At 41.7% G+C, this 21,869-nt stretch overlaps 4 protein-coding genes across 7 annotated transcripts; 2 read left to right on the forward strand and 2 right to left on the reverse strand.

Moving 5' to 3' along the window:
• Positions 1-35: 35 nt before the first annotated feature.
• Positions 36-6,237, reverse strand: fastkd1 (FAST kinase domains 1). Of its 2 annotated transcripts, none has more exons than XM_049020649.1 (15): positions 6,077-6,237; positions 4,836-5,378; positions 4,533-4,601; positions 4,329-4,454; positions 3,810-4,208; positions 3,402-3,512; positions 3,190-3,321; positions 2,622-3,108; positions 2,392-2,506; positions 2,185-2,313; positions 1,802-1,933; positions 1,079-1,192; positions 771-915; positions 504-618; positions 36-417 (listed from the first exon to the last, which is right to left on the reverse strand). In XM_049020649.1, exons 2-15 carry the CDS (start codon positions 5,168-5,170, stop codon positions 325-327), a joined length of 2,502 nt encoding a protein of 833 aa, XP_048876606.1. In that variant the 5' UTR covers positions 5,171-5,378; positions 6,077-6,237; the 3' UTR covers positions 36-324. The 2 variants fall into 2 exon arrangements, with proteins under 2 accessions (XP_048876606.1, XP_048876614.1); XM_049020657.1 differs by having other exon boundaries at positions 5,936-6,237.
• Positions 6,238-8,053: 1,816 nt separating this feature from the next.
• cfap210 (cilia and flagella associated protein 210) lies at positions 8,054-13,178 on the reverse strand. Its single transcript, XM_049023910.1, has 9 exons — positions 13,040-13,178; positions 12,719-12,927; positions 12,275-12,448; positions 11,860-12,065; positions 10,555-10,711; positions 9,941-10,080; positions 9,533-9,725; positions 8,644-8,808; positions 8,054-8,477 (listed from the first exon to the last, which is right to left on the reverse strand). Exons 1-9 carry the CDS (start codon positions 13,104-13,106, stop codon positions 8,130-8,132), a joined length of 1,659 nt encoding a protein of 552 aa, XP_048879867.1. The 5' UTR covers positions 13,107-13,178; the 3' UTR covers positions 8,054-8,129.
• Positions 8,186-15,650, forward strand: phospho2 (phosphatase, orphan 2). Of its 3 annotated transcripts, none has more exons than XM_049023932.1 (2): positions 8,186-8,324; positions 13,621-15,650. In XM_049023932.1, the coding sequence occupies exon 2, from the start codon at positions 13,629-13,631 to the stop codon at positions 14,343-14,345; it is 717 nt and encodes a 238-aa protein (XP_048879889.1). In that variant the 5' UTR covers positions 8,186-8,324; positions 13,621-13,628; the 3' UTR covers positions 14,346-15,650. The 3 variants fall into 3 exon arrangements, with proteins under 3 accessions (XP_048879889.1, XP_048879879.1, XP_048879898.1); XM_049023922.1 differs by lacking the exon at positions 8,186-8,324 and adding an exon at positions 13,250-13,475; XM_049023941.1 differs by lacking the exon at positions 8,186-8,324 and adding an exon at positions 13,250-13,420.
• Positions 15,651-16,054: 404 nt separating this feature from the next.
• Positions 16,055-21,569, forward strand: phgdh (phosphoglycerate dehydrogenase). Its single transcript, XM_049030552.1, has 12 exons — positions 16,055-16,326; positions 16,953-17,104; positions 17,315-17,380; positions 17,507-17,561; positions 17,726-17,824; positions 17,928-18,060; positions 18,302-18,450; positions 18,935-19,087; positions 19,368-19,506; positions 20,054-20,181; positions 20,435-20,660; positions 21,099-21,569. Exons 1-12 carry the CDS (start codon positions 16,189-16,191, stop codon positions 21,251-21,253), a joined length of 1,593 nt encoding a protein of 530 aa, XP_048886509.1. The 5' UTR covers positions 16,055-16,188; the 3' UTR covers positions 21,254-21,569.
• Positions 21,570-21,869: the final 300 nt, after the last annotated feature.

A 21,869-nucleotide genomic window follows, 5' to 3' on the forward strand; every position in this document is an offset into this window, starting at 1 on the left:
ATTTTTTTTTTTTATTAATCTATAAGGAATATTAAAAAAAAAACTTTACAAGATCGAAAACATCATATCACATTATTTTATATCAAAGCTTTGTAGGCACTAAATACAGGAAAATACAGCATGAATTCAGTTGATGGCACATGGTACTAGAAGCGACGTGTGAGGTAGCTCCTTGCGTTCACAAATTTTTAGAAACACTCCATTATAAAATAACCCCAAAAATGCGTGTACCTCCAGACACAGCCATGTTCCATTACAGAAAAACAAAACAGACGTAAATGGCCTTTACCATTTTTTTTAATGAAGTACAGATCATTAAAGGTACTATGGCAGCTTAGTAAACATCTTCTTTCTTAGGTAGTCCTTCCAAGCTTCCATGGTAGATAGTTCCATGGAGTTCCACTCAAAGTGAGGAATCTGTTTAATGAAAGGCCAGAATTAAGACTTGAAGACGGACCATTATGAGAACAGCGAATGAGACTGTCCACGGTGATTCCGCACACCTGCACGACCTGATAACCCAAAATCTCCAGGTGCCTCTTCCTCATCGTCGTTTCCCCTTTCATGTGACCCGTGTTCCTGCAGAAGGACTTGGAATCCAGGAAGATCAAAGCAATGCTGCGCAGAAGAAAATCAGTGCTGATTTACCCTTGAAGGTTACTCAAACCCGTGTGCTCATGACGGATGGGGGGGGGGGGCCCGAGGTGTTATCAGCTGACTGAAAATGTCACATGTTACACACAAGCAAGCTGTGCATAAAGACCTCCTACCGCTGTGCCCCAGGGGGCATCTCACTTGTCTCCTTCCACGCAGAGTTCAGCCCCCACTGGACCTTCTCCTCCTCTGTGATCTGTAACTGGTTCTGCTCAGTGTAGGGTACCGGCCGCATGTGCTTGTCCATCACGCACTCAAAATCTGTCAGAATCCACATGAGAGATAAGTAAACACTGTTATACTTATAACAATGACAAGCAGCAAATACTACAGCACAAAATATCACAGGACAATTGCCATCGACACTGGAACTCACTACCAGACCTGCATGACCCAGGCTAAGCAGCACACACGTTCCACATACCTACGGTATAGAAGTATGGAGTAGACACAGCTACTTTAGCATAGTTCATCCCTCCAAAGATCTCTCCCAGCATCTTGTGGATCTGCTGTTGGACGGGACTGATGCCGCCATTACCTAATGAGAAAATGAACCAGATTATACAATATATATCACTTAGGCAACCGTACACAAGTCTACAATGGATCGGCTCGGTAAAGACCAGTATAAAGCCTCGAAACAAACTTTTGCTGGATTTATAAAGGGCTGCAAAGTAATTCTCCAGTAGTGGTTCTATCAGCATACTAGCAGTACTAGCAATACCACCCACTTTCCGACCTGGTAAGGGTCCAGGTGAAGACCTGGAGCCCATTGCACGCAGCGGGGGGGGGGGGGGGGGGGGGGGGGGGCAGTAAGACAAGAAGCCAGACCACTGAAGAACACAAACACACTACAGATGACAGAGAGGGTTCAGATCAACAACTGACTGCTTTTGAACTATGGGAGGCACAGTGTTGGGGATCGAATGTAAACTCCACAGAAGGACCAGAAGCAGGATTGAAATCCCACAGTCCTGGAGGTATGAAGTAACAGCACTACCACTGAGCCACCAAGCCGCACTACAAGTAGCACCACGACTTCTAGGAAAGAAAAGCCAAAAATAGATGCCAAAGAACTGTAAGTTGTCCTTTCTCCTAAAATTTCAGTCGTTACCGTTTGTCCAGCTTACTCTTGGCATGTTGTTACCTTTCCTCTGCATCTGCAGGCAGTAGCGCTCATGGAACCATGGCACCTGGAACTCAGGGCACTCGAGACACACGGCACGGTTGAGCTCCATCAGACGTAGGCGGATCCTCATGTTCAGGGCATCGGGCAGTGCTGCCAGGGAAACGCAGGCATGTGACAGTTTGGGGTATTTTAACAGGCTACAATTCAATCCAGTCCTCAGGGACCCACAGACAGTCCGCATTTTTGCTCGCTCCCAACTCCCAGAAGGAAGCAAAAATGTGGGCTGTCTAGCAGGGAGCTGGGAGGAAGCAAAAATGTGGACCGGGCTGGGAAACAATGTTGTGCATTTTTACAAAAAATTATTGCTATTATTTTGACCAAAAAAAAAAGGTTTATCATACTTTCTAGCTGGGAGTCCAACTTGGCCAAGAAATCCACGTTAAAAATCTCCTTGATCAATTCTTCTGGAAAGTAGTCAGCCAGGGCCAAAGTATAAGCCATGAGCACCAAGAGGTGGGGATCAAAAGAACCTGGAGACAATGAAAAGGTGTAAACCCAAGTGTAAACGTAATTCAGCCCTATAATTGTACTTTGTCTGTAGCATTTACCAATATGTGGAGTAAATTTCTGGATGCAGGACTCAAAGAAGTTGTCTCCGTTTGGTGGATCGTAATTCAACACAGCGAACGGCAGAAGAATGGCATAAGTCGCTGAATAATGAATCTGCCCAAAATTCAGTGCGGAAGAAAGAAGCACATTAGTTCACGGCATGATTATGGGTTTACATGCTGTAAAATCGTTAGTCAGGTGTTTAAGTTGCTTGTTTTTGAAATGGTACCTTGTGGATGTTCTCTTTGGTCACGCTGGCAACACGATCCAGAATTGGGGCGAAAACACAGTTGGTTTTGGTCAGGAAGAGGCAAACCTCTGGCAGGTTGCTTACGGAAATCTGGTCCATGAGTCTCTGGATGGTCAGCATAGTGTCGTCCAGGAGCATCTCCTCAAACCACTCCCCAGAAACGTACTTGAGTTCCTCCAGCAGCAGGTCCAGCTTGTCCGCCATGCGCGCCCGCTCCACCCCACAGCGATTCAGCACCTGCAGCAGGTGTGAGTGCACGCTAGGCGCACTGTGGCGGTACGTGGGGTCGCTGCGTGACCACTTGATGATGGCTTGGGCAAGGCTGCTGAGCTCGCTGAGGTTACACTGGGGCAAGATGGCGTCCACCCGTGAAATCACTGCCTCTTCCAGCCGGGGAGATGGCAGCATTGCGAGCACACGTGTCAGCATGGACACCTCCTGGGGGATGATGCTAACCTGCAAGAGGCTAACAAAAGAAAATATATGTGAGCTATACCAGCTGACCACAGCACAGGCCCTTGTTGAACCTTCTTGAGTTTCAACTCACCCCACTAGTTTGCTCCTTAACTTGGTTAACAACTCTGGGTTCTGGTAATGGAGCATAATCAAGGCCTGGGTGATCCTGGCTATCTCCACGGGTCGATATACATCCAGGTTCTTATGCAACACCGAAGCAATCCTGCAACGATCGAATGCGATGAAAAAGAAAGGCACTAGCGCACAACGCCCACGCAAAAGAACCGCGACTGTTGCACTGACTTGTTGATCAATGGAAGGTTCCGGCACTGAATTTCCTCCAGGGTCTCTACCACAGCCAATGCCTGCTGGGCACTGAACTCGCCAGCCAACAGCAGCGCTGAACTCTCCAACCTACACGAACAGTCGTGTCAAAAGACTTATCTTCGTCTCATAAATACTTATCATGATTACGATGCTGCAGTTGTGAATTTCTGTGTGAAGTAATATTGTCATGCTACATTGAATCTTAGTGGCCAAAAACTAAATGAAATTAAAATGTAATTAAATGAAAAATAAATTATATTTAATTAAAAGAACCTTAATTTGAATATATTTTATCTCTTTAATGGTATAATAATGGCATTTAACTTCAGGTGTTGGCCAAGTTGCCCGCCCCCCACCCCAACAGGCAACATAATTACTCCCTACCCCTCTCTGGCTTCTTGTCCAGCAATAGGTGCAAATGCAGCAAAAAACTTGCTGAAGGACAGAGGATCAGAACAAGCATCTGTGTCTTTCGTCATCCTCCGTTTTGCAGCCAGGCGGAAGTCACAGCTATTAAACTGCAGGGACTGGTAGAGGCCCAGGACAATTCCGATGTCCTCAGCATCCATGGTGTGGACGTTGTGGATGAGTATTTTATCACATTTTTCCAGCAGAGGGCGGTAGCAGTACTTGATGTTGCGCAGAAACTGGACGATCCTCCTTGAGTTGCGGAAGAGAGAGGTGTCCATGCTGTCCAGCAGGGAGTCCGCCCTCTCTATAAGTGCATCCCTCAGACGAGGAGAGACTAAAGTAGATATGCTAATCATCAGGTTAGTCAGAACCCTGCAGCAAAGAGAAAATAAGGTTATGAAAATCTGAAATGGCCTTTCTATTGTGCGGAGTGCAGACACAGAGTAATTAGTATTAACGAGCTGCAGATACTCAAATGTCTTTATTACGTACCTGATATCTTCAACAGAGTCAAGCTTCTGGTTTAAAATCTCAGTTATCTGACCCATCAGCGGACTGCAGTGAAGATGCAGATCACTCAGACAGACAGAGAACTTGGACAGTGTGGCCAGATCAAGTCTGTAAAACAACAGAGAGTCATGCAGGCACCCTTCACACAGTCCATGTGCTGCATAAGAAATGTTGGCCTTCACTCACCGATCTAATCTGGTCCATCCTTCTGCGACTAGCTGCTGGACGAGGGAATCGTGGGGTTCCACAGTGAGCCTGCGGATGATAAAGTAAAAGTTTTTGGTAAAATAATTATCATCTATGCCAGTGTTTCCCAATCCGGTCCTCGGGAACCACAGACAGTGGGAGGGAGCAAAAGCGTGGACCGACTGTTGGTTCCCAATGGACCGGATTGGGAAACGCTGATCTATGCACATCATAAGATGTGGAATTCACACTGAAATACAAGGCAGGCTTAAGCTTGGGTTTACTTTTAATCCTGGTCCGTACCTTAACACATCGTACAGCATGTTCACCACTGTGTCGTCATCCATGAGGGAGATCTTGTTCTCCGCTAACACACGGAGTGTGAGGAATTGTGGGTGAGTCCTGACAAACTCCAACGTGCGGAGCATGTAGGGCTTCTCCTTCTGAAATTGCCACAGCATCCCAAGTGCACAGCCCACATGTCCGGCTGACAGTTTGGCCTTGTTCTTGCCCACCACGTCAAACACCTGGTCCTCAGTGGAACATACACGCAACTGCTCTAAAACCTGGTCCCGGTTTGATGTCCCGACATGTATGGCCCTGCGAGGACCGCGCCACAAAGCCCGGAGCCAGAACATAACGGGGGCTATGGCTGGGAAAGGAGGGGATTCAAGAATGGGCTGGGGCGATCCAAACACAATCCCTCATTTCAAGGACTCACAGTCTTTGACATTAGGACTACTAGGCTTGATGTTTCTGTAGTATAACCTCCATTCTTGAAGACATATTAATCCAGAAAAGGAGCCATATATTTCATCCTTAACCTCGTCAATAATGAAGTTGTCCCTGCAGGAAGATAAAAATCTCTTATATAATCCACTTTTTTATTTATCTGTTATTTATCTGTATATAGTAACTGGATCTGTGTTTCACTGCGAGTTGCACCTGTATAACTATGCATGTGACAAATAAACAAATCCTGAAATCTTGAATCTTAAAATAGTGGTCTAGCTACATTGACATGTAATCGTCTGCTATTTAATAGCAGACCTTCTAAAATAACGGATTCAGTACAGATCTAGGTATCATCCTAAGCAAAACGAACTTGGTATTTTAGCGATTAATAGTGCACCCTTTGCTAATAACACACAAAACTGTCACAATAACCTTCTCGAAAAAAACTGCTGTATAAAGAACATTGTCTGGTTCATCTGAATAAACTGTGGTTCGTTCGCACTTATACAAAACCGAGCTAGCTTGTGTATTGTTTCAATTGCGGTGAAAATGATTTATTAACGATTAGGTAAGTCTGCAATATCACTGTAGTTTAAATTAAAGTAATTTTTTGTTACATTCACTTAATATCGAAAAATCCTGGTAAGTAAAATATAAAATAAAATTACCATATCCTTCGCATCGTAGCTACACTGACAACTTCGTTTTCCGTATAACCTGCTACAATAATCCAAGTTTGACTTTCATGGGAACCACGATTACAAAAGCATGGCATCTCCACGGAACCCCACGTGGGCACAGCAACGTACCGATACACTGACAGCTATTCCGGGTCTTCATGAATCTGTATGGTTTCTAATTTAAAACTACTGATACTATTTTACTCACATTATAAATTAATATGACATCAGTAACTAAGTACCACAAACCTAAGAGCACGCGATGCTCTTTCCTGTTGCTAGATTCGATACGTAAGGGACCGTCGGCTACTTCCTAACATTACAATGTCAAAAGGGCATTTCAAAGTAGTAAAACTGTGATTCTGCTCAAAAAAAGAAAAAAAAGAAAATACTTCTTTTGAGCGGGTATTACTTTAATTATATATGCGTTTGTATTAGTATAACTGCAAAAGAAGAGAATTGGCGTTATTGTTTGTTTGATGTTAAAAACGAAAAATAACTACTCACTATTCCCAAACCCTTACCCAATTACCGTAATCCTTAGACAAAATGGAACAACGGCAAACTGATCGTTGCACCTTTCAGTTTGCTTTGCACTGCAGCTACATGATGTTATTAGTATAATACATTTGGAGTATATGGCAACATAAACTGTTTCCATCACAAAAAAGCAGAGCAAATAATGCAAATGACAAAAAAATCGCTTTACTAAAACGCTCAATGGTACGTTTAACAAAATGACAACTAACACTTATGTTTAATTAGACATAAAACGATACTTTATGATCGACCGTGTCAAGGGAAGCATGGTCCTGTATATTAAGGGGAGGCTCTTCTGGCCAATTCCACCAGTTAAAAAATCCTAACGCCCGTTTATTTGAGATACACACCGGAAGACTGTAGCACTTGGGAAATTCGGTGATTTGGCTGCTGCTCGCTGATTGGTGGATCAGTGACTTGTATTTTGTACTGGTTCTAAAACGTTGGTGGGTCAAATGTGATAAGCTCCTTTCTTAAGATTCTTGGTATATAAATGACAGACTAAAAGTAAATAATTTGTACAATTATCCATATGTGTAGCTATCTTGGTGATGATGGTACTTAAATAAGTGAAGGAAATAATTCAGGAACTTCGTGTGACTCAAGACATCGAGGAAGCCCAGTCAGGTGTATTTAATGAAAAGCGCGCATGTGGAAATGTTCAGCAGTAGATGAGAAACTTATTTTTTATTTATATAATTAAAGTCTGACAGGGAAGGTAAAGAGGACATTGTTAAAATTCGGGAGAAGTCCGAAAGAAACGATTAGGGGAGATTACATTGTAAAGAGACTGAGGGACGACTGAAGGCACACAGAACATAGCAGCAGTAACATGGCGTTAGGAAGAGTCCTCGCTGAAGCAAGACTTTTAGGAGGGGAGGTGGTATCAAGAGCAAGGAAGGGCGAGATTTGTACAAATGGGATAAATAAGCAGTACAGGGTATATTTTGAAGCGGGATTTCATTTTATGTCAAGCTTATGTTGAAAGGCAGCTCACTTCATAGGTCATTGTAAAGGTGGCCTGTTCTACTCTGAAGCATGTTAAGGCACGTAGCTAGTGAAACTTTTAGCAGTCACGGTGTCACCACATATAAATTGCAGACCTTGGTGAGGGTGTTTAAGAAAAAGAGGATCTCTTCTGTCTAACGTTAACCATTGTAGTTTATGTCACTACATAGCCCCCACGAAACAGTTTGGCTGCTCCCAATCCCAGTCATTGCTGGGATTATGGAATTTCCCCCCATGCATTATGCACATAACTAATGATAACCATAGCACTTAGCAGCTGAACATGTGCCACTTACAAACTTATTTTTAATAAGAAACAACTTAGAGAGTGAGACATGAATAGTCAATTGGCTTTTCTACATGGTCTTAATAGGAATTGTTTTTATTTTGCATGCATTTCTGTTTAATTATAATTTATGTTTAATGCGTACTTCTATTTAAAGACGCCCCCTTATGTTTAACGGTTAGCATTGTCATCAGCTTTTTTTAATAATTAAATTAAATTGCTTTGTGCCTACTTATGTTCATTTAATTTTACTATAAATCCAGACAATAAACTGTAGATAATATAGGTTTAATGTAATTGGTGAAACAAAAAAAATCAAACTGATTGGTACCATGACAGCCCTTAAGTTTACCAGGCAAACCCTAGTCGCTTCTTTGACTGTTGAATGTCTTCAGTTGAATGTAGCCCCTTGATGACTCGTGTAGCATCGGAGACAAAGGCAGGCAGCTGAACGCCAGTCTCATCATGGACTAAAAAGCGCTGTTCCGCTAAAATGGGGTCCAGCCTTCCGCTGCCGTCCTGCCCGGCAGCCTTCTGCAGTGGGTAAGCGTTTCTCTTTGTCTCAGTAGCTGCACTGATGATTCGTTGGGCATAGGATTGGAACTGCCTCTCTTGCATAGTAAGAAGCTCCATGTTTTTTATGTCAAACTCCATTTGCTCCTTTTGTAGAAGCTGCTCCTTGGCATGTCTTTCAGCCTAATGGAACGTTTGAATATGTTAGGAAACTCAAAAATTAGAAATGGTAGATATTGGCTTGTCATGTCACATGTTTAGTAAATCATCATTTCTGATGAAAAGGAAATGACCAGTTTTACGTTAAATGTATTTCAGACTCAGGATTTTAACCATGAATCTTCCTTACCATTTGCTGGATGTGTGTGTCTTGCAGAGCTTTACAATCATCTTTCATTTTTTGTGCCTTTAGCTGCTGTTTTCCCCTGAATTCTCTGTCTGCTTCCTTTTGGGCAAAAAGCATCTCCAGCTCCTTCTGTTTATCTTCTCTCTGCTTCTCCTCCCTTTGTTGCCGCTAAAATAATATTTTATCCATGAGAAGGGTATACAATACGTTACATCTGAAAATAACTTCTGAATATCAGTGCCGTTATCCTATTAATTAGTATTTTATTAACTTTATTGTCTCACTATGGTTGAAAGGATGACGTCAGCACCAACAATGATAGCCATACAAAATTAAGTGTGAGGGATAATCTAATCTTGAGAAGTATAATTACAACATGTAATCATTAAATTGTAAACCATTATTATTTAATCTCCACAACTGTATGCTACAATTTGGATATTCACCCATCTGCGGGTCACTGGTTTTACATGCATTGTGGTAAACTCACGTTTTCCTCAGCTATTCAGTTTCAGCGGAGAGCAAAGTTATCTTTAAGTATTTCTTACAGAAATACTGTATATGTTCTAGGATTAGGGTTAACCAAGATTTTGTTTCAACCAACCAGTTCAGTATAAAGAGTCACAGAGCACTTAACTGGTTCGTTGAAACAAAATCTTGTTCTGGATTTTTACTTTCTGGACCTGAAATATCCACCTTTGAATGACTAGGAATCTGAGAGAAAAAAAAGTATCCTTAGATCAGTATTTCCCGATCTGGTCATCTGGGCCCTGCAGACAGTCCACGTTTTTGCTGGGAGCTGAGAGGGAGCAAATACATGGACTGTCTGTGGGTCCCCAAGGACCGGATTGGGAAGCACTGACTTTGATAATTAGTCTGATGCTGGAGGTACCATGGCTTCTCTGTGTGAGGTAATGGCATCCAGCATGGCTGCCTTCTTTTCATCTTTCTCCTTCTGCTCCTTGGCCAGCCTGGCTTCCCTCTGTGCCACAGCCTTGGCGATGCGTTCCTCTTCATCGATCACCTGCTCCTGCTTCCTCACTGCCAGCTTCTCTAATATTTTCTCCTTGTACAACTGGACTTCCCTTATATGAGGACAGATATGTCACAGCCAAACCGTGGAAACGACCCCAATATTCTTCGCAAATACCCATATTATTACACAGCCGCTCAGTCCCGGTTGCCCAAAGACTAATGCATTTTTATTTGGAGGGAAAACTGGCTGGTTGTACCAGTTATTCCAAATATGAAAAATTTGGATTTTGTATCATAAATTCTGCACCAGAATTAGTGTACTTGCCTGAACATCTCAGCCTCTTTCTCATTTCTCAGTTTCATCATTTTCTCTTTAGCACTAGCAAAAAGCCTCCTCCGTTCCTCTTCCATCTCCTCCTTTTGTTTGTTTATAGCCCCGATAGCGTCCTGTTTAGCCAAATGTTCCTAAAAATGTCACAGTGCTTATGTTCATCCATCCTCCATGACATACAGGACCCACAGCAGAGGTACACCCTGTACAGTATGCCAGTCTGTCACAGGGCCCCATTTTTGACACACACAGTTTGACACCCCCCTGAGAATGTTTTCATTCTAACCCACACTGCTTTCAACCTACCACATTCATTATTAGCCTGAATAAGGGGGGGGCAGGAACCAGATGGAGAACCACTGCCCTAACATCATGTTTTGGGCTGTGGGAAGAATGACCCAGAGGAAACCTACATGATATGGGGAGAACCTTCAAACTCTACGCACAAAGAGAGGGTTGGATTCAAACCACCAACCCTGGAGGTGTGAGGTTACAGTATTGCCCACTGAGCCACCATGGTAACATTTAACAAAATGATGATGTTATCTGGCTGAACCCAACGTACTTCAAACTAGCCCTACTTCACTGCGCACTGTACAGACTCTCACCATATGTGTTTTCATGGTGTTTCTCTTCTCCTCCCTCTGCCTCTGCTCCTGTCTGCTCCTCTCCAAGCTGCAGAGGTCCTGGAGCCGCTGCAGTTCCTCCTTTTCTCTTGTTCTCTCCAGCGTCTTCTGCTCTTTAATTAGCTCATGCTCCATTATCCTGCATGTTTCAAAAATGGCAGTAATGTATACATCATACCTTAGACAATACTGTAATTAAATGCACGCTAATACAATATAATTTAGCAGAATTAATGGTTGGCTTATGTTAATTGGCAACACACTTGCAGTTTGCATTGAAAACACTCGTGTGCATTTAGATAATCATTCATTTATACAATTTAATTAATTGCGAGGTTTGATCACAGGAGGGTTATGGAGGAATTTGTTAATTAATGACATTGTTTAATATTTCTGTAGTCTATTCCAGGGCAAGAGGCAGGGTAAACACTGGACTGGATACCACTGCATCACAGAGCACTGCAATTTATATGTAGGGAGGAAGCCTGCATGAACATGGGGAGAACATAAAAAACCACACAGTCAAGTAATCAAGTCCACACTGGAGATTTGAGGCCACTTTTTACCCACCATGCTGCCCTTGTTTGATATGTATGGTACAACTCCTTGAATGCTTGCTGTATGTGATTATTAGTAAATAGGGTGACCAGATAATCCATGTCAGGGAGGACACTTTGAACTATAGGGTTTGTAAAATACCGTTTCAATTAAAAGGACATGGAGTTTTTGCTGCGTGCTGATTGGTCAGTCTCCTGTAATCATGCATGTGTCACTAATGTTAATGTAGAACAGCTGGATGAGTCTCTCAATCAAGGAAACAGGTCAAAGTGCAAGAAGAACTGGGGCACGTTTAATCTGAAAATCTGTGCAACATTTTGTTGCAGTTTCCAGGTTGAATGACATGTTTCCTTGAAAGCGTGTAAAATGTTGTACAACAAACTTTGTGGGACATTTTCTCTCGCTTGGTGGGCGTGTCAGAGCTGTTACCCAATCAGCTGTGACGTGTATATAATCCCCGTAAAATTATGAAGGCAGTGCCCACAATAGATCCTATATCATAGTTGCAATGCTTGCGTGAAACAGCAGGGTGTGCAACGCACCACTATTTCCATTTCAATAAATGTTTTTCAACGTTTCCTCAGAGCTGAATGTAACCCTGAACTATTTTGTCAAGCACTGGAGCTTTTTAATTTTAACGTAATTTGTAAAACCTGAAGCATGTCCGAATATCCTCTCTGACGTGTTTTCTGGTCACGATGTTAGTAAGGAGGTGAAGATCAGGCTTACTGCTGCTTTAGTTCCTCTGCCATGAGCTTGTTTTTTTGCCTCTTCTGCTCTGCGTCACGCTGGTCGCGCTTCAGTGCCTCCTGGTCCTGGCTCCGGAGCTGGGCAGCAGTGTCTCTGTCTGCATTTCGCCGGGTGTCCAGTTGATGCAGTTTGAGCTCCAGTTGAGCCTCCCGCTCCTTTAGAACTTCTGACAACAGCAGTGCGCACTGTAGTAACAGAGAAAATGCAACCAACATGCAAACAGAATCTTATATAATAGCACAAGGTTCCAATCGCAATTTTTAATTGGAAAAAAAATTGGATATTTGTTTTTTGCTACTAAAACATACTAAACATCTGCATTCCGATGAATAACACATTAAACATGGAAATAAAAAAAATGTTAAAGCACGGGGACGTGAGAATGTATACAAACATGAAGCCCCTTCACTTTGTCGGTCTGGTAGTATTGTTGCATTCTGGATTTTTCAATGGCTTCCTTTCGCTTCTCCTGCTGGTACTTGGCTTCCTCTAAATCAATTTGTTCTCTTTCCTTTTCTTCCATCTCCTTCTTAAGTTTTTTGGCTTCCAAGTCTTTTTGTCGTTTCCCCTGTATGGAAATACATGCACAGACACTGATATAAGCCGATATGTGTGTTTTCTAGCACTTTGACTTCTTTTATAATTAGGAGTATCGTTATTTTGCATCTTTCTGATGTGTTCTTACTTCCTTGTACAAGACACAACTAGTTTAACACCTGGATACTGGTTTTCATTTCAGACTCACTTTAGTGAAAATTAATTGATTTACCACAGAACGAACTAATGTATTGATTACTTGATTGATTATGCTAATCGTTTGCATTTGTAGCATGCGTACAGCAATGGTATTGGGCCACAATTTAACCACTTCTTGTGAGCGTAGGTGCAGTATTCCCCGCTGCTTGGACGCTTCTTTGAGGCTCTCGTTCTGCTTATTAACATGGTTCAGGTTGTCATGAATTCGGAGCCACTCCGCTTTTGGTACCACAGTCACTTGCCGGAGATCCGGAGCTTGAACTGGAGGCATTGTCTCGTCCTTAGCATTTACTGAAGTACACGTACGTAACAGATAAAAAAATTGCAAAACAATTATGGCAAGCATGAAAACAGATTAAATAAATGCTAGAGGTTAGAGCACAAAAAGCTCCTACAAACTTACCAGAAGTCTTTTTCGCAGAACCTTTTCTTCTCCCGTATTGGACAACCGAAGCTGACGATAGTACCATCTTGATCAAATGCACGTTAACGTAAAATATAGGATCCTAGGGATCCAATAATCTATTTAAACGCTTATACGCGTAGCATACAAATTAGCTGACAACAAAACGTTGACGTCCCACCAAGAACATTCTGTATGAAAGACACGTCGAAGCAAGCAAACGGTTTCTAGGCAACAGCAAACATTTCGGATTATATAGTCTCGCGATGTTGACATACTGACGAACCAATCAACATGCAGATAAACGAAAACAGTCATTTCTGCAAGACCTGGGTGGAGCGTAGACAAGAGTGAAACGAAAGATAAGGCGGATTTTTTTGGGTATCCAACTGCTAATAAAGCTGAATTTTTGTGTTTAAAACAAATAAACTAAATAGTAAGTAGATATACACGTTAGGGCGTGCGTGTCTGTTAAGCCCGTCTAAATGATATTTGACTAGTAATCTTTAAAATATCATTAGTGCTGGAAGCCGGTTAGGTATTTTCTTCAGTGTAAAATATTTTTATTTTCTCTTTCACAGGCTGCAGAATGAAGACTCTAGTCGTTTTCGACTTCGATCACACGTTGGTGGATGGCAATAGTGACACTTGGGTGATCAAATGTGCCCCCGACCAGTGTATCCCAGACTGGCTGAAGGACTCGTACCAAAAAGGACGATGGACTGAATATATGGGACGTGTGCTCACCTACTTAGGAGATAACGCAGTCAGTCGGGACACTGTACGGAGTGTCATGGAAACACTGCCCTTCACAGACGGAATGATTGACCTGCTGAAGTTCATCGCGAGTAACAAAAATTGCATAGACTGCATAATAATTTCTGATTCCAATACCCTGTTCATCGACTGGATTTTACAAGCCGCCGGCGTGCAAACGGCTGTTGATCGCGTGTTCACTAATCCCGCCAGGTTTGATGAACGGGGTTACATGATAGTGGAGTGTTTCCATTCCCACGAATGTCGGCAATGCCCAGTCAACCTGTGCAAGAATAAAGTGCTGGACGATTTCCTAAAAAGTCAGTCGCAACACGGCGTTGAATACCATTTAATCTGCTATATTGGCGATGGTGGAAATGACCTTTGTCCCGTAAAGAGCTTGAAGTCGAGCGATTTGGTGCTGCCACGCAAGGGCTATTCTTTGGAGAGGCTGCTGACGAAATCCGAATTGGAGTTACTGAAACCTCGAGTAGTGGTTTGGTCCGACGGCTTTGAAATTATGAATGAAATAACTGCACTAATTGAGTAATGTATTCTAAATGTAGACTGGGTGTGACTAAATGAACGAGTATTTTAATGCACTTGTTGCACAAGGCTAGTAAAATATCTAGAATCTTGACTTTTTGAAGTAGTTTGAGGTTTGTTGGATACAAACACTACTTTACGGGGCACAAATACTTAGTAATGACTCAGTTACTGCTGAAGCACAAATTATGAACAAATGCAGCCATTACTTGAAATAAAAGATGCGTAAAGATTCAGGTGAACAAACATGATCAGTATTTCACTTGTGTTATTCATTAATGGTTCCTTCAGTAGATCACAAAGGTTTACGGAATAAACAGATATAGTAACAAACATAGTAACTACTTGGGATGAAACATGCATCATGAATCATTAATGATGAGCAAATATGAATCAGTATTTCACTTGTGTTGTACAAAACTTGTTCTGTTCAATAGTTCTTTCAGTAGTTCTCAAAAGGTTTACAGAATTAACAGATAAAGTAACAAATATAGTAATTGCTTGAGATAAAACATGCATCACGATTCATTAATGATGAATTAATATAAGAGCACTATGTATGTGTAAGTTTGTGATTAATTGATACATAAGTAATAGCATAATACTATATTATTTGTACCCCGTCAAGTAAAGTGTTGCCAACAGTTTTGTGAAGGGAACTGCATAAATTCATGAAGAACTGTCTATTGTATGATCAGAATATGATGATGGACAGTACTATTTAGGAAGTTTTATATTGCCATTTATTCCTGCCAATTGCTATTGTGTTCAATTTAAAAAAAATGTCGATAATGTGCGTTATTCTGTATTCTGCATTTTTGTATGTTGAAACAAGTGTGTGTATCGTGCAGATATTTTAATAATCCGATCACCGTATCCCGTTTACGGTACTTCTAAAGAAGGCATTAAGGCTACAGAACAAGCCTATATACACCATAATCTTAAAGTGAAAGAAATGTGTCGTTGTGTCTGTCTTTTGGAAAAAGGAGAATTATTTGCTGGTTATATTGGAATCCAGTACTTCATGATACAAGGTGCTTTCATGGCTGAAAATAGTGACGGGAAAATTGAAGCACTGACTCTCGTGAGTAACCTGTACAGACCCTAAAAGTACACAGGCTAAGTCATGACTTACAGTACGAAGTAACTGAAATAGGTGTTACCAGTGGTTCTCTTTAGAAATATTAGGGAAAACAGCCCTAATAAGAGTGGATCTGGTGGTATAATGGCCAATGCCAGAGGTAATTACTATATATTTTATTATTTTTTTATCCACACCTATAGTTAATAAAATATATCATTTTACGTATCCTCTCATCTGTTTGTTGCTTGTGCAATTCTGCTAAAATCCAAGTCAGGTGTGTGTATATTAAGTTAAATTGTATGTATTTTTTGTGAGAGTGTTTTATGAGTTATTCTCTAGAAAATGCATCTTTTTATTTACACCGGTCTCATATGAGTGAAGTAAAAAAAAAAATCTGCCAATTAAAATGCAAGACAAACGTGCGGTGCATGGTATTGTTGTAGTCGGCCTAATGTGTGACAAGCTCCGAAACTTTTTTTCATGAATCATAAATTAGAAATACGCTGACCGTATCATTAAACGCAACAAATTATTTATTTGGGAATGGCTGGATTTCTGGTTTGGCAGGTTGCTTTAGGCCTCTCCCACTCTCACATGAATGAACAGATTAGTGGGGGGTGGAGGGGGGTGCTGAAAGTCCCCGGAGGCGGAGTTGACGTGTAAGCGATGTGCTCCCCTACAGAAATCGAGCTGAATCCCAGATAGGACAGCAAACTATTTTCTCTGATTCATTGATCGGAAAGCTTGTTGAAAACTGCAAAAAATGGCCCCTGTATCCATCAAACGCATTTTGATCACTGAGAGTGTCGACCAGGGTTGTAAAAGAATACTACAAGAAAATGGTATCCAGGTTACCGAGAAGCTGAACATGACCAAGGATGAGCTGATTGCTGAAATAAAGGTAATGTGCCATTTTAAGAAAAGAAATGACACTATGGATCGGACGGATACAGTATGGTATAGAATAATCTTGTCAATATCTCCATCAGGAGAAGCGATTGTCATATTGATCGCAAGTTAGCGAATATTTTTGTAGGCGATTTTTCAAACTTAATTCTAAATCGTAGCTAACTGGTCAACAACCACCTTTGCATGACATCTGTTCAGCGCCGCCTTCACCTCCGAAGTCTGATGCAACATTTCATGCCACCTCATTTGTTTTTCTGTGCCAATTATCTTGTAAGTCTTCAACATAGTTCGAATTTTTTTAAAACAAATTCTAGAAGCAAATTTAAAGTAATTACTTATTTCTACCATCTTCCATTAAATTAATGATAGCTATGTCTCGAGACTTAAGATAGCCGGTACTCAGGCAAGATTTGATTTTAACCGCGTTGCATTCAGTTATACGGGAGAAAAGCCATGCTTAGTTTTTAATGTTGTTCACACAAATATAGCACTACGCGAAGTAAACAGGCAACTATACGCGATTGGTTTTCACGTTAATTTCTAGATAAAGTCGACGGTTCTGATTGTGATTTAACAAGTGCACATAGTCATTTAAATCTTGGTACTTTTCTGCAACAGGATTACGACGGACTGATTGTTCGATCTGCTACTAAAGTTACCGCAGAAATCATCAATGCTGCTGATAACCTTAAAATTGTCGGCAGAGCTGGGACCGGCGTGGACAACGTAAACGTGGATGCGGCCACTAAGAAAGGCGTTATTGTCATGAAGTAAGATGATGTCCCGAAGAAGAAAAGAAAATTACACGTGTGCATGTTTATTAAACTACGCGCGACTATAGAACCCTCGAAGGCACGCGCTTAATTACGTCGTTCTAAAACCGGACAGTTGCATTGCATGCAGATCTGTATCTAAATATGAAAATAGTATCGTAGCTACTGTTTGCATGGCTAAGTGTTTTTTTCTCTTCTTTTGAATAGCACCCCCAGTGGCAACACGATCAGTGCCGCTGAACTAACCTGCGCGATGATAATGAGTCTCTCTAGGTAAGACGCCAGCAGTGACTAGACCTTGCCAATAAATATCTGGCATTTTCCTCTGTGTCTTCTGCTGTATGTGAAATTTTGCGAAAGGAAATGGAAATGGTAAGAAGGTTATTTCTGTATCCACAGACATGTACCACAAGCCGTTATGTCCATGAAAGCAGGGAATTGGGATCGTAAGAAGGTACACGTTTTTGGTTCGTTTCCAGTATGACTGCATGCCTTGCACCTCTTGTGAATAGATTATTCTGGCGGTCGGTCAGTCGTAACTTATAGCCTGAACGTTGTGATTGTAGGTGTGTGACATGATGCCTACGGTCTTATCTGATGTTTCTAATGACTTTTCAGTTCATGGGTTCAGAGTTATATGGGAAAGTTCTTGGAATAGCTGGACTGGGAAGAATAGGAAAGGAGGTGGCAACCAGGATGCAGTCCTTTGGCATGAAGGTCAGGACTGAATTTGCTAAGTTCCCAGAGAGGTACAGCCTTTTTATGTGAGGTTGTTCATATTTGGTGTAACCTAGGTAACGTGCCTGGTTTGGGTTGACAGACTATTGGCTATGACCCCATCACCCCACCTGAAGTTTCTGCCACTTGGGGTGTGGATCAGATGTCGCTGGAGCAGATGTGGCCTCTGTGTGATTACATCACTGTGCACACCCCCCTCATGCCCTCCACCACAGGTAACGCTTGCCTAGCTCAGTGTGACTTTGGAGTATAGGCTGCAGAAGACATTTTAAGGGGGGGGGGGGGGGGAAGCGATATGGCCAATTTGTTTGCTGTTGAAACTCTCCGATAGAACTCTTTTGTTTTAAAGAAAATGGATATAATTCAGGGTTTTATTAATTAAGTCTTGAATTGAATTTGTAAGTAGTTTTCTAAAAATGATTTTTCATTACTGCATCTTTTTTTTTTGCTTTTTAGGGTTGCTGAATGATGCTTCCTTCGCTAAATGTAAGAAGGGTGTAAAGGTGGTGAACTGCGCACGTGGAGGCATCATTGATGAAGCTGCCCTTCTACGGGCTCTGGAGTCTGGCCAGTGTGGAGGGGCCGGGCTCGATGTGTTTGAAGAGGTGAGCATACACTGGATGCACTGCATACACTGCGCGTAACCAGTACAGTGGGGTTTTTTTTTGCTCAGAATTTTTAGGCTTGCGTTTTCATTGTGGAACGTTCTTTTTGAACTGGAGGAACATTTTATTTGTTTGCTTGCTTGTTTTGTGGGGGTGAACTGGGGGGGGGGGGGGGGGGCGTAAGTCGAAATCAGAGTCAAAATCATGTCAGGTACCAAGAAGAAAAAAGGTTAATGTTGAAGGAGGCAGCACTGCATTCTGGGAAGGTGTGATTAGAGTAAAAAGGGCCAGACCTGGGCTGCATCCATACTTAAACTCTGGGGCTGAACAGAGATGTTATGCGAGCTTTAAAAAAGGAAAAGAAACACTTTTTTTGGTGGGATTCGGAAATGTGTCGAAGTGATTATGCCACACACACGTCACTGCGTTCATTGTTGCCCTGATTGACAAAGCACACCCCTCCCCCCCATTCCCATTCTCACAGGAGCCACCGAAGAATCGCGCCTTGGTGGATCACTATAACGTCATCAGCTGCCCTCACCTGGGTGCCAGCACCCGGGAGGCACAAGCTCGCTGTGGCCAGGACATCGGCACGCAGATTGTGGACCTGCTGAAAGGCAGGGCTTTGATTGGGGCGGTAGGATCACGGACGTTCGTTCACACAGTTTTCTGTTGGCTTCCTTTGCAGTGCGACTTTTGAAAAAAAACTGAAAGCTGCTTGAGATGAGTTCTTCTCAAGTTTGATTACTACTGTACATTCAGTAATAATAATCATAACAGCAACTATCGTTATTATTATTGTTGCTGTTGTTATATTTTCTTGTAGTAACACTAATATGTTGATTGTACTTCAAGTAAATTGTTACGCTTGGTTCTCTTATGTTTCAAATGGACAAACGATGTATTTCTGCACACAGGTGAATGCCCAAGCACTGGCCAGCTCATTCTTTCCAGAGTCCCACCTCTGGATCAGACTGGGGGAGGCTATGGGGGCAGTGCTAAGATCCGGCAGCCCAGCAAACTTGCCTTTCTCTCAAGTCGAAATAACAACCATAGGTAAAATATTTTTATTTTAGTTAGTTTACATTTATCTAGAAGACATTTTTACTGACATCAGCATGCACGTGCCGAAGCAGGGTCTTAATAGTAGTCGGGGTTAAGGACCTTCCTGTGAAATCATTCTGCTGGCCGGGGGATTTGAACTCCGGGGGTCACAGACCACAATCAAAAATCAATTTTTTAAATTCCAGCTCTGTTTCTTTTATATACAGTTAAGACCAATTTTCACAGTTGCTTATTCATGTTCATATTGGTAAAATAATTTCTGGCCAGCCAAAAATATGCCAAAATCACTCCTTTTAGCGCTTATATGGTATTTGCTTGTGTGAAATATCTCCACCCAGTGGTTAGAATTAGCCATTACATAATTTTAGCAAAATCAATAAATCTTTAACTTTAAATATCATTATGACACTCTAACGTAGAAACTACTACTAGAATGGGCATAAAAATATTATGTAGAATTTCATCTAAATATCTTAGATAATTAACCACTTCTAAAATAGTATGTATATTTAAACAAAACAATTTGCCTTTCAATCAGGGGAATCACTGAAATGTTTCACTGACCTACTGAGTTCAGCCACATTGATGGGCTTATTAAAGGACAGTTCAAAAAATGGCCCCAACCTCATCAATGCATTAACCATTGCAGAGGAGGTGGGAATTAAGGTAAGTTGTTTCTTTTTGGAGATGTTTTTCACCTTGAACCATCACCAGATCGCAACAAGTTTAATCCTGAAACAGCTATTAAGTGAAGCATTACAGGTGTAAACCAATAAACAAATAAGTATATAATGTGTACATACGTTAGAATCTTCTATTATGGTATTTCAGTCATTGCAAGTTGTATATATTATCCAATAAACAGAAAGTATCCAATGAACACAGTTGGTCATGACACATTTTTGACTTTTACTTCCAGGTCAATAAAAAACACAGTGATGGGACCCCAGCCATGAGTCAGACAGCATGCGTAATAGATCTGTCCATCAGTGGCACCAGCTTCAAGGCCACTGGTTCGGTCCACGGTGAAATCCCAGTTCTGGTGGAACTGGCCGGGAGTCGCTTTTGGCAGCCCGTTCCGCTTTCTGGGAATCTGCTGTTTCTCAAAGCTGCCTCCACCCCACTGCTTCTGCCTGAAATCACTGGTGAGAGAGCGCCCCCCCCCCCCTTCTTCACTTCCCGCGCCTTCACATATGACCTCAAATGATCGTGCTGCACGATACAAGGGACAATCTGGCCATTCTTCTCCTGGCCTCTTTTGTTCAGGGGAGAGGCAAACTAAGAGGGGTTTATCCAAATAGCGCACTGAGGTGGCTCTACACAATACAGCATGTCTCTGGTTTTTAATTTTGCTCTAAATACCGAACATTTTTTGCATTTTTTAGTTCCCACTTTTTTGCCTTTCAGCCCTCATTTACATTAAACAAAAGCTGTACATAGTAAATCCTTCCCTTCTTAGAATTCTACTTAACTGTACCACTTTGAGCCCTGATTTTGAATATACTCAGGAGCCTTCATTGCCTTGTCCCTAAAGGTCTTGCAAGCATGTGATTTCTTTCCCCACCAAATGCCTTGTCTCCCAGGTGTGCTGGCAGCTGCTGGTGTGGGAATCGAGTCTTTCACCGCCTCTGCTGCTTGTGACGGGGACCAGTGGTGTTGCGTTGGCCTGTCATCCCCCGTCTGTGACCTGAGCGTCTTGAAATCTGTAGTAAATGAGGCCAATCAGGTCTCAATCTGAATGCTGCACAAAGAGAATTACACCAGTTACTGAGGATGCAGTTTAACATTTCTCAGAGCTCAAAATGAGCCTCTAAAATGTAGTATTTGTTTAAAGCAGCCATATAACATACTTTATATAACCCTTTGTTTCTTGTTAGATTTGCTTACATGTAGGCTTATGAAGGGTATAAACTAAGGTAAAAGAAATCTTAGACTTGTTAAGTGTTTACAATGTTCTGGAAATAAAACTAACATGAACATATTTCCTGTGTATTTAATATTAGCAGGATCTCTCTGTGTCATGAGTGATTAAACAAGAACACAAGCCCTTTGAACCAGTCGCTTTTATTGCACATTTCAGTTGCTGTTGGTAACAGTTTTTAGCTGCTAAATTTAAAACGAATGTCCTTTGTACAGATGTCCTTCACGAAGAGGCTAAACTAATCCTATTGTCTGTTAGTTTGGATGAACTGATTTGCATGATTGCAAAGGCAATCTACATGCTATAATGTGTGTGGTTAGTGTGACAGGTGCAGTAATTTATTTATTTTGTTGGTGGGTATGTGAAATAAACACCTCATTTCTAATTAACCAGTCTCGCAATGTAACATTATCACTCCTATGATAATAAGGCT

The sequence above is a fragment of the Brienomyrus brachyistius genome, chromosome 1 (genome assembly GCF_023856365.1).
Source record: "Brienomyrus brachyistius isolate T26 chromosome 1, BBRACH_0.4, whole genome shotgun sequence".
NCBI lineage: Eukaryota > Metazoa > Chordata > Actinopteri > Osteoglossiformes > Mormyridae > Brienomyrus > Brienomyrus brachyistius.

Bases quoted from the DNA above. Each gene is read 5' to 3' on its own strand.
- phgdh (XM_049030552.1), top strand. From the start codon at position 16,189: ATGGCCCCTGTATCCATCAAACGCATTTTGATCACTGAGAGTGTCGAC. The intron at 17,562-17,725 runs GTACACGTTTTT...ATGACTTTTCAG, and splicing joins GGAATTGGGATCGTAAGAAG to TTCATGGGTTCAGAGTTATA. The intron at 18,061-18,301 runs GTAACGCTTGCC...TTTGCTTTTTAG, and splicing joins CCTCATGCCCTCCACCACAG to GGTTGCTGAATGATGCTTCC.
- cfap210 (XM_049023910.1), bottom strand. From the start codon at position 13,106: ATGGTACTATCGTCAGCTTCGGTTGTCCAATACGGGAGAAGAAAAGGT. The intron at 12,066-12,274 runs GTTTGTATACAT...CTGTTACTACAG, and splicing joins ACAAAGTGAAGGGGCTTCAT to TGCGCACTGCTGTTGTCAGA. The intron at 10,712-11,859 runs GTAAGCCTGATC...TGAAACATGCAG, and splicing joins GCAGAGGAACTAAAGCAGCA to GATAATGGAGCATGAGCTAA.
- fastkd1 (XM_049020649.1), bottom strand. From the start codon at position 5,170: ATGTTCTGGCTCCGGGCTTTGTGGCGCGGTCCTCGCAGGGCCATACAT. The intron at 3,513-3,809 runs GTAGGGAGTAAT...CTGTTCGTGTAG, and splicing joins GGACAAGAAGCCAGAGAGGG to GTTGGAGAGTTCAGCGCTGC. The intron at 3,322-3,401 runs GTCAGTGCAACA...CGATCGTTGCAG, and splicing joins AACCTTCCATTGATCAACAA to GATTGCTTCGGTGTTGCATA.
- phospho2 (XM_049023932.1), top strand. From the start codon at position 13,629: ATGAAGACTCTAGTCGTTTTCGACTTCGATCACACGTTGGTGGATGGC.